The sequence below is a fragment of the Carassius auratus genome, chromosome 24, assembly GCF_003368295.1.
Source record: "Carassius auratus strain Wakin chromosome 24, ASM336829v1, whole genome shotgun sequence".
Taxonomy (NCBI): domain Eukaryota; kingdom Metazoa; phylum Chordata; class Actinopteri; order Cypriniformes; family Cyprinidae; genus Carassius; species Carassius auratus.
Window position 1 is genome coordinate 10739474 of NC_039266.1, and position 12033 is coordinate 10751506.

General features: G+C 33.9%; 1 protein-coding gene across 1 annotated transcript in view; it reads left to right on the top strand.

The window, feature by feature from the left end:
* Positions 1–12033, top strand: part of cntnap2a (contactin associated protein 2a) — a 343240-nt gene that overhangs the window by 218331 nt on the left and 112876 nt on the right. The window contains exons 11-13 of the mRNA XM_026200982.1: positions 2111–2217; positions 3350–3469; positions 4697–4897. Of these exons, the coding sequence (XP_026056767.1) occupies positions 2111–2217; positions 3350–3469; positions 4697–4897 (428 nt within the window). The remainder of the gene's footprint in view (positions 1–2110; positions 2218–3349; positions 3470–4696; positions 4898–12033) is intronic.

Consider the following 12033-nt stretch of genomic DNA (forward strand, 5'->3'; position numbering starts at 1 on the left):
GAAAATGTTTATGGAAGCAGTTCACTCAAATCAAATTCTTAATTTTTACATCTAAGAGGAATGTTTGAGAAGAATCACTTCATTAGAATGAATCAGACTGAATTCCACTGTTGCATATGAGAGAGCATTTATGAATCGATTCACTCACGTGAATCTAAATTTCCAATGCTACAAATGAGAGAGGAATATTTGAGATGAATCAGTTTGCTAGAATGAATGAGAGTCTCCAACATCACATATAAGATAAATGTTTTGGGTACACTGGTTCGGTAGAATAGTTTTCATACCATCAATAAGACTTTGCCTAGACACAAATATCCACACATTTTCTTTAGTGCTCTTTATCTGTCTTTGGAAAATTGTGATGGAAATCTCTTGGAAGCTAAGTGACCATGAAACAGGAAATGCTTGTTCAGGCTCACTGCTCTGCAATCTCCGGCTCTCTGCTTGGCCAGGAACAATAGTGGCTCGTGAGAGCTGAGCTATTACCAAGGTTCTTTTCGAATCTATTACTGAGAAGCTATTACCAAGGTCTTATCTCCCAGTGACATGTTGCTGTTGACTCTGACTTAATTTTTAGTCATCAGTGGCCTCAAATTTCCAGGGACAGTTGTGTTGCTGGAGTTTGATTAATGAACAGTCTAAGCTCTATCTGTACCTTTCTCCTCCAGGCACAGATGGCCAACCCAATTAATCGAGACATGCCATCCTATACAAAATCTACAGTTTGACAGCACTGAAGCACTGAAAAAGTGCGACAATAGCAGTAGCGAAGAACTTGTCAGACTTGAGGTTCGTTGTCAATGGCATTGTCACAGCTCCTCCTATGAGACATCGGCCTAATCAGTATTAGCTCCAAGGGGATTGTTCCCTAATTTTATTTCATACCGCATTTCGCCGTGTTAAAGGATTTGACGTGCAGTTGGCAGGACTGTGGAAGCTGTGGAAGTGGACGGCTCATGTTCAGCTCAGTTTTTGCACAGAAAAAGCGCCACATCACCAGATTTCAGTATTGATACTTGGCCAACTGAAAGCAACTTTGAAGATGACTGATTCTTAATGAAGTTCAGGAAAATGTGCTTTAATTTTAGGTTTACTTGTGATTTCAGTTGAGACTTCGGATAAAAGATGCTGGCAAATCTGCATGGCTTGAAAACACATCTTTGTGTTTGTGTGATTGCCTTGTGAATATAACATGTTTTTTTTGTTTCTTATGGGAGGCTAAGAATGTATGTAGGTTTTTTTTTTTTTTTTTTTTTTTTGAGAAGGAGGAGTTGGAGATGTTGTCAATCATCTCAAAGTACAGAACAATATTTTTGGTACTTTTCCTGAAAATGCAAACTTTATATATTATGATTAATGCACTCGCAATGTACACTAACTACTGTATAATTGTGTCTGATATTTGTATTTGTTTAATGTATTTATTTATTTTTACTTTAATATTCAAATTGAGAAAAGTAAACAAAAAAATACAATTATAAAGATCTACAAATAAAATCTAATTCAAAATCTAAATAAATGCTATAATGCTATATAAATATTACTTGACACTACTTGACTGTGGATGCTAACTTTACCTCTGGAGTGTTCATTTCATTGTTTTTCTTTTTCACATTTGTCGTTTTTTAATTCATCTGTGTATTGAAAATCAAGATAAACATGTAATAATATTGCATAATATATAAAAATGGGAACATAAAAGTGTTTCAGCTCTTTAAATTAACTAGTGTGCATTTTTCAGTTCAAAGCTTTTTTTTTACATTGTGACGGTAAAATCTTGATGAAGTAAATGACTCATTGTCATCTTCTTCAACATATTGTCAGTGTTTTAACTGAGCTGACACTCAGTAATGTGTTTCATTAAGTGCCTGTATCAACCGTGTTATAAAAGCTGTTGCTACTCAGAAAAAGAAGTGCTCAAAATTACTTGAATTATTCTTCTATTTAAAGCAGCACAGAAGATGGGAACATAGAGGTCTTCATATACGTTTTTTTAAACTATGGCTGTAAAATCCATAGAGATGTGAGATATTAGGCACTTTTTTCTGACACCTTTTTCATTTACCACACATGTATTTAAATGTGTAATTCTGCTTTTTTTTTTCAGATGTATGCCAAACCACTGTGAACATGGAGGCCGATGCAGCCAGACCTGGGATGGTTTCACATGCACTTGTGATGGGACGGGATACACCGGAGCCACCTGTCACACATGTAAGAATGTGTGTTTGAGTCTAATTTTATTTTATTTTATTTTATTTTATTTTATTTTATTAATGGCTGTGTGTGCATACTGTGGCTTATTGCATGTGGCTTATTGCTGGTTATTTATTCTTATTAAATGTTGTGCTTTCCTAGAAATGAAGGATCATCAACTTCTGACAAATGCATTGCCACAGAAATTGTGGAGAACAAAGAAAAGCTTTATGTTTAATGTGTAATGAGGGGAAATGTGGAAATACGAGAATGGAAAACTCAGAAGAGAAACACAATTCTGTTTAACTAATACATAGAAGATCTTTCTGAGAAATGTCTAGGTTCTGCGTAACAGTATTTGCTTTCCCCATATTTGCTTTTATCCACGAATAAGGTGTTAATGATGTAGAAGAATTCTTGTTTCGACTGTGTTCGGAGCATTTTAAACATGAAATTCTTAAATGATTTAAGCAGTTTGATGCATTTTAATTTCTCTGAAATGTTTTTATTAATAATTTTCCATGAAACTGCAGATTTGTCCAATTCTTTTCTCACATCCATCATATCTGATAGCATTTTCATTTCAACAATTCATTACAAATGCATTCTGCAATTTCCTTCTCTGAATGATGTGATACTGCTCTTAATTTTAGCCTAAACAAGATATTCTATAAAGCAGAAAACTGAAGTTTACTGTCTTTCGAAATGACCTTCACATCTAGAGTGACACCTACGACTCCTTCAGACAATTGCTAGGTTCTGAAACAGAGCTATTGATTGATATGAAAACATCTGTTGTATTCTCTATGAAGTCTGTTCGCAGAGAAATAGTTCAGAATCACTACTGAGTGAAACTTTTTAAGACCCCAGGGGTTAGATGGAGAGGAGAAGAGACTGGAAGTTACACAGCGGCTCAATAGAAAAGATGTTGAACTCTGTTGAGTTACTTCCCTCAAACCTCTTCATAGACAAAAACAAGGTTGCTATTGACCAGTGCAACCTTGTTTTCGTATTTGGACAGGCACAACACACACACACATATATATTAAGTACTCCATATATTGCGCTAGCAAAGATGCTTCTTTTGTTATTCAACATTTATACTAAATACTATATGTTTAAATTAACATCTTTTCTTTCTTACTTACAGCTGTCTATGAGCAGTCATGTGAAGCTTACAAGCATTTGGGAAGATCATCTGATTCCTTCTGGATTGACCCAGATGGAAGTGGACCGTTAAGTCCTTTTAAAGTCATCTGTAACATGACAGGTAAATGTGAATTTTTATTTATTTGTGGCGTACCATAGCACTAAATCCAAAAAGACCGCCGATTGTGCCTTTTACTGAGTATTAAATGCTTTTCGAGAACCCCTGTATCCCAGGGTTTTTTAAATCCCTCCTATCCCCTCCAGAGACATTCTTTCATTTAAGCATCTCAGCCCATTTGTTTCCAAGCCTCATGAGCATTCTTTTATTATTCTAAGTCCACATCATCCTGCCAATCCAAAAATATATAAATCAAATTAAATGGAAGTCTTACATGTACGGACATCAGGACATAAAATGTTATCATTTCAGGGCAGTAACTGTAGGCATCTCAGAGCATAGGAAATCCCTGAGAGGACACGGTAGAGAGCAAAAAGTGTCTGTCAATTTCAGAAATATGTAGTGTTCATTTAACATTTTTTTAAGGTAAATCTTGTGATTCTTTGAGGTGGGAAGGAACGATCATGGCTCCAGGATCAGGTGGATTTGAATAATATAAACAAAACAGAAACAAATAATATGTTTTTAGAATGCCAGTATTTATTAGATCCCATTAAATAAAACTTGAATAAGAGGAAGGAAATATTGCCATAAACAAAAGTTGTTGTTTTTTCTCTCACACACATGGGTCCAGGATGTGTTAAAATAGTTTGTAATTACTTTGTTTAGTTTGTTTTTTAATGAGAAAATCTCTGGGGTTTTTTCATGTCAATTAAAAAGCTTAGAAATTATTAAAAACTTTTCTTTCCTACTTAATGTGGTTTGTCCTTTTTTAATTGGGTAGAATTCTGGGGTGATTATTCATTATGAATAAAATTGTATAATCAATTATATAATAATTAAATATTAGGTATACACAACTGTTCAGATCTTAGGGGTCAGTCGTTTTTTTAAGACATGAATACTTATTTTTAACGTTGATAATAAGAAATGTTTATTATTATGCACCAAACCAGCATATTAGAATCATTTCTGAAGGATCATGTGACACTGGAGTAATGATGCTCAAAATTCAGCTTTGGTCACAGGAATAAATTACATTTGAACATATATTATTATTTTCAATTGTTCTTTTCAAATATATATTTTTGAACAGTAGCGTAATTCCTCTTTATACATCTGTAAACATGAAGAGCGTATGCTTATGTTACAGTATTAACATATATTATAAAGAATCTGTCAGCTTTTTTTGCTTTTACCTTTTTATGACCATTCTTGTATCTGTTTCAGAGGACAAGGTTTGGACGACTGTGGTGAATAACCTGCCGGCGCAGACAGCAGTGACCGGCTCCAGCCGGGAGAGACGGACAGTACTGCAGCTGAACTACAGTGCCTCTATGGAGCAGGTCACAGCTATTACCAACAGCGCTGAACACTGCGAGCAGCATGTAGCCTACGCCTGCAGAATGTCACGCCTACTCAACACACCAGGTACAGAGAGATCGTCTGAGTGTGTGTGTGTGTGTGTGTGTGCGGGCTTGCGTTGCAGTGTATAGAGGCTTATAATGACTTGTGGGGTGATAGAAGGTTATCTAAAAACATTTAATTTTATCCAACTGTACTGATACTTCTTACTTGAACAAATGAGGGTAAAGTGTCTTGATAACCAGGTAAACTGATGGTAGAATAGGATTGCGACCTTAATAGCCCTTCTGTGGCTGATGCACTCCCGCTCTCCACTGCTCTCGGTTTGAACCTGCTTTTGGCGGTTTGCCCAGTTTCTTGACTGCAATACTACTCTAGAACATGGTTTATGTTGTAATGGCTCGGTTTCAGGAGAATTAGTGCTACATTTGTTCACATTCTGTGTGTATGTGTGGACTAACAGCTGGACTTAATCACTAATTAGCACTAAATAAAATCATAACAATGCAGAAGTATTTTATAAAAAAAAAGGAAATAGTTGAATCACAGTTCTTAGAGAAACAAGTTAACGAAGTGTGAGCACATTCATGCACAGTTTTCTTGGTTAACGGGGTGGGCGGTTTGAGATTATCTTGTTAATTGTTCCATGTGCGCTCTTCTAATTAGCGGTTTAAGAGATTTAAATTGACAAACTGTTTATGGAGTTGGCAGAGAAATCGGTTAAAGGTTAAAATGTAGGAAGTAAAGTAAATGTTATGGAAATAGAAGGGTTTCTCAAATCTGTCCTCAAGTAAAAATCTCTGAATTGGTTAATTATGTATCCTGGAAAAAAAGCAGGGCTTTCAAATTATGTTAAGCATATTTATCTAGCATATATGGTAATGGAGTATATAATAGGAAACATACATGCTTGTTTAAAAATTGGGGTCAGTATACAATTATTATTATTATTATTATTAAATCAATACTTTTCTGCAGCAATTTTCAGTCGACCAAAATCGACATTTATAATGTCTCAAAAAACTCACTTAAAGAGTTATTTAGTATAATATTTCCCCAAAAAAAGTTTTTGAATTTGTATCATTTGTTAATGTAAAAAAATCTTGTGTAATATAACTTGTGTTTGTTTCTTTGCTGGCTTTTATTTCATTTATTTATTTATTGTTTTGGACATGAAAATAGCCTAAGATGCTGACATATCATTAAATAAAAATATAATACTACTAATGTCCGAAGAACTATTTTAAACATTGATAATAAGACGACCAAATTAGAATGATTTCATAAGGATCACGTGACAATAAGTTATGGCTGCTGACAATTCAACTTTTTCAACAAAGGAATAAATTACATTTTAAATATATATAATTAAATATGTAACAGCTATTTTAAAAATGTAATTACAAAAAAAAAGTTTTTTCTATATTTGTGATTGAATAAATGCATCCTGTGACGCATAAGAGACTTCCAGAAGTTACCAACCTCAAACCTTTAAACAGTATTTTTTATAATGTCATAATGCTGACCGAAGGATTTTCCTGCTCTTTCTCTCTAACACAGCACTTCAAGCCTCTTCGTCTTCATCCCTTCAGCTCACGATCTTTTACCTTCTCTCTCATTCATTTGCTCTCATATGCTCTGCCAGTCCTTGGCACTATCCTCTGGCACTCCTGCGACCCATTTTCTGATTACAGTCAGCAATAACAATTTGCAGTGTAGCTGTGGCGCTGGGCGCTGATGCTAATCTATTAATGAGCATGCAGCACAGTGAAGGCTGCCGTGCATGTTCTTACTGCTAATCTGACTTTGGATAAAGCCTCTGCTCTTATTGTGGACTCGTCCTCTGGGCTTCTCTCCCACTACATGTTTGACTCTATGCCATCTATGTGAAATTAGGCATGAACTGAAACTCACTCTCAGCCCACTCTATCTGCACATATCAGTGCAGGTGAGAGCAGAAGGAGGCACGTTCAGCCTCAATGGATGTATAAAGACTAAAATTAATTTCCTAGAATCAACAAGCAAAATGCCATATCTTGAACATTTCATTTTATTTATATCAGTATCAAACAAAATGAGTAAATAAATAAAAGAACAAAACCTTATGTGTCATGTTTTTAATTTTACTTACATTTTAAGTGACAATATAAAATAATTACAGTACAGTCATTTAATTTAATACTTTTTAAATTAGTGTTTTGCAATTAATCGCTTGCGATTAAGTGCATATCGTAAATCTCCATCACGTGCTTTCAGTTGGAGTGGCATTTAATACAAAGAGCCATAGTTTACATTACAAGCTACACAAAATTGTGCTCGTAAATGTCCTTTAAAAAAAAAACTGTTTTACTGATGACGTGCATGACAATCGCATGCAATGAATTGCACGACCCTATTTTAAATTCATTTTTATTGTTATATTTTCTGTGTAAAGCATTTAAATGAAATGTAATTATTAATTGTAAATTGTAATTACTATTAATAGGACTTTCAGTAGTATTATTTTATAATATTTTTCTGTAAAGCATTTAATTTTAAATGAATAAACTATTTAGTATATATTTAATAATAATTCTTATCATCATCATCATCATAATATTCATTAATAATATTTGCTTTGATTTTTTTGTACATAAAGCATTTTATTTTAATTAGTAGTAAATTAAATAATATTTTATATAGCATTTAACTGAACAGTATTTAGTATTTCTTTTTTTTCTTTTTTTTTGCAGTTACTATTAGCAGGAGTTGTAGAAGTATTGTTTTATAATATTTTTGTTTAACACATTTAATTTTGTAGTTGAAATGATGATAATTTAATATGCAGTGAATTCAATACATTTTAAATACTTTTATTATTATTACATTTTATAATTATATTTGTTTTCTGTGTAAAGCATCTTTATTAATGCACTTTTAACAGCATTGTTTGTTTGTTTGGCACAATGAGAAAAGAATACAATACAAGACTGCCCACCTGAGTCTTGTGGTCTAAACACCACTTTTCTGAATAGCTTTGCTTGATAATAACATATTATTTAGTCAGACTTTGTGTGAGGTGGGAGTGACATTACATGAGGAGATTTACAGAGTAGTTTTGTTTCACCATGTTATGTAGTAAATGATAGCTGGCGATGTGCACTGGACTGATAGCTTGTCCATCACACCTCTGCGGTCTGGCCTTCAGTCATCTTTACCGAAGAACAATCAGTGCAGTTGTATGCAGTTATGCACTGTGTTGTCAAATGTGTAGGATGGACAGTGTCTCTCTGAGTGTTAGTGTGCCTTCTTATATTAATACAGTTTTACATGACTTATCTGTTTCCAGATAACGTTGTTCATGTTATAATAGACAGACAAGATCACATTTTGGGGAATCAGTGTTGGTAATGGAAGGGAAAGCAGTCAGCCAGTCAGCATATTGACAGAGCATATGCTCAGCTGATGAGCATTAGTGCAGAGTTGTGTAGCGTCCATGTCACCAGAAGCGCTATGGCCAATCTCAGATTTTGAATGGGATTTTTAAAAAGTACTTTCTCTTTCGCTGAGTCAAGTTAGAACTACTTCGTCAATTCTGAAAGATTATTTCATGCCTAATCCTGATTCCAATGTTAAAATTATTGCCAGTGATTTTTGAACAGCTTTTTTATTTTTTTTATTTTTTTGTGATGGAATAAACTGGTCAGCTGAATGTTGTCAAGATGCAGGGTTGTGCAGTTGTTAAGTATTAATATTTATTTTTAATTTGTTATCTTTAGTCAAATACAATTATTTTTATTCTTTAGCTATATTTTGCCTAAGGCACAGTGTGAACCAGGATTGCTATTTGCACCCCCTGAAAAACAATAGGTGCATGTTGACCCTGCTTGTCAGAGATTGGGAATTTTCTCTTTAGGCAGTTTGTGCTCAGACGCGAGAGAGTGGAAGAGAAAACTATTTCCCAAAATATGTTTTCTAAATTGACTGTCAGGTTTCATCAAATTATGGAGGGCTGGCATTCTGCAACCAAATGAAGCGTTAAATCAGAATTGCATCCAGGGTGCATTAAGTTTGGTAATTGGGAAGTTAAACTGTAATTGTCCTAATTTCTTGATGCCTTCAACCCACTCATGGATGAGCCGTCAGATTCTTATATTCCATTGTCTGTGCCATCCCCAGCATCCTCCAGCCTCTTGACCTCCATTAGCCTAACATTGAGAACGGAGTTGAGAGATGTCTGCCGTACATGTCCGTATGTCATCCCTTCCCATTACGGCACGATCAACAGTGACATTTTGTTTATTCCTCGTCCCCTATAGAGGGACCAGGGGTCCATTTGTATTTAAATTATTCTCCTTACAGCTAAATTAACCACCTTCCACTATAATTAGGCCTCGGCTGTCATGCAAAGGAAATTGGATGTGACGATGATGAATCGAGAAAAGTGTTTTTGTTTTGTCTCCTCCTCCTAGTCATGATAAGCAGACATTGTCAACTGGAGGCTGTGGCTGATTGTATGAGCAGAGCACATAAATAAGAGCAGACAGCGAGCCGTGAACCATCAGGATGCTTTGTGTCTGTGATGTCCACACAATTAAAAGAGTTCCTATTCTTGATCAGCGAGCAAATCTGAAAGACATGAGCTGAGTGCTCAACTTCAAAAACAGGAATTATTTATTCAGCCTGGTCTTCAGAAAACATCTCCCTTTCAGCACCGTCTCTGTGCTGTGACAATAGAGACATAAACAATGTGAGAATGTTCTGTTTGAAAATAATTATGATTTACACAACCGAACGCTACTTTTATTATTTTCTTCTGATAGTCAGGACACTTTTGGCATTTGGCTATTCATTGCTAAAAAGTGTGTTACTTTTTGCCTGTCTAACCTCTCAACTACTCTGTTAGCTTGATTCAAAAGCTACATATACAGTGGGGTTCAAAATTATGAAATCACACGCAGAAATGTTGTCATTTTGCATTTTCATGTTTAATGCAATATAAACTGAACTCAAACTGAATAAAATATAAATTTGTGTTTTTTACGATTAAATACAAACAACTGATTGTGTAGAAACTAGAAATATGTATACAGTGTATATACCTACTAAAAGTGTTGACTCATAAATATCTAATAATGTGTTTGAAAGAAGTCTCTTATGCTCACCAAAATTGCATTTATTTGATTAAAATCACAGTAAAAACAGAAATAATTTGAAATTTTAATTCAATTTAAACAACTAATTCAAATTCAAATTCAACTTTTGAATTTGAATGTATATTAAAATCTAATTTTATAGTGATGGTAAAACTGAATTATAGTGTCATATGATCCTTCAGAAATCATTCTAATATTCTGATAGAAAATTCCAAAGAAAGCAGCATTTATTTGAAATATAAATTGTTTATAAATTGCTGTCACCTTTGAAACTTTTGATCAATTTAATGTATCCTTTCTAAAAAAAAAAAAAAAAAAAAAATTAACAATAATAATAATTAAAAAGTATTAATTTCCTGCATAATGTGAGCAAAATACGCAGTATTGCTATAAAATATACAAATTGCTATTTTTTTTCTTCATTTCCAATACTTATAAGGCATAGGTGAACATAACTGTTCTGTGCAAACCATGATCTGCTGTGATGTTCTTTCTGTATTCTGGTCTTACCGGTAAGAGAGTTGTAGATCTTCTCGAGACATAAAGATTTTATAGCAGTATGTAATGTAGGAAACCGCAAAGGGCAGCCCTGAGAATGATTAACAAGACCCTCTATGGTACAGAGGGGGAGACATGCAGAGAGAGAGATAGGTTGACTAGTGGTATTGCCTAAGGAGTCCTGCTCTCTTTCTCTGTCTTTTCTCAAATTCAAATCACTCCTGCAATCTTCCCATCTACAAATCTTCCAGAAATCCCAAGTGCAAAGTATATTTTGCTTTTTGCTGATTTTTTTTTTTTTTTCAGTTCCAGCAAATATGGTCATGTAGATTTATAGCTCAATCAAACTGTTTTCTGAATCTAGAGGGAAAAAAAAAACAATAAAAAAATAAATAAAAACAATGTCAATGCATCAAAATGTCCCACTTTTCTATGCAAAGAGCAATTTAAGGAATAATTTGTCAATGTCAGCATTTATTCATGTTTATCCAAGCCTGTGTGTGCTGCTATTATTTTAAGCTGACCACAAAAGAAGATTTTTTTTATAGAATCTTCACACTGCTCTTTTCAATACAACAGCTGTTCATAATCTGTTATCTGACCTAAAAAGTTAATATTATTTATGCTATGATTTAGGTGTTCTAGATACATACGATGAGCTATATTAGCAAATAGAATAAATTGTTGACAAAAAGTCATTATTTTTGTTTTCTTTGCACACAAAAAGTACTCTTGTATCTTCATAACATTATGCTTGAACCACTGATGTCACATGGACAATTTAATGATATCCTTTTTGGGCTATGAACATGTCAGTTGCATTGCTGTTTATGGAGGGTCAGAAAGCTCTCGGATTTCATCAAAAATATCTTAATTTGAGTCCTAAATATGAACAAAGGTCATGAGGGTGAATAATTAATGACAGAATTTTCATTTTTGGGTGAGCTATCCCTTTTAGAACCGCTGTGAATGGATAAATTATTCAGTCAGGTTCTTTGTGTGTTTTTCAACACTGATGGTTCACGAATGGAACTGAATAATTAATTTATGAATTAGACTGATTCGTTCACAAATAAAAATTCAGCTCACTGATTCAGTGATCTATTTGAGGCAGTACTTGAGTAAAAGACTCATATACTATAAAGGTCACATGGATTAGTATATTAATCTTGTTTAGAGGTTTTTCTGATTTTCTACTCTTCCTGTTGATGCTGACCATAGACCTTGCTTGAAATTTCTAATTAAAAATGCTTCTGACTACCTAGGAACTCAAAAGCTTTACTAGGAACTTAAAAGCAGTACTTCAATGTTTATTTATAGTAATTGCCTTTGTTGCTGCTATCAGAATAAAGGCATTCTTATATTAGTTAATTAATCATATTTACTTTCTGTGTTGACCTTAAAGGTTTGCTTGCTGGTCTATTAAGGAAAAAGCTTCAGCCTTAAAATGTTATTTTTAAGTTCATCCTAGTCTTTGAATGGTGGATATGAAGATAAATTATGTTGCATAAACGTAGAGTAACCAGAGCATGTCCACACCACACAATGTAAAACCAAATTAAAATGCAG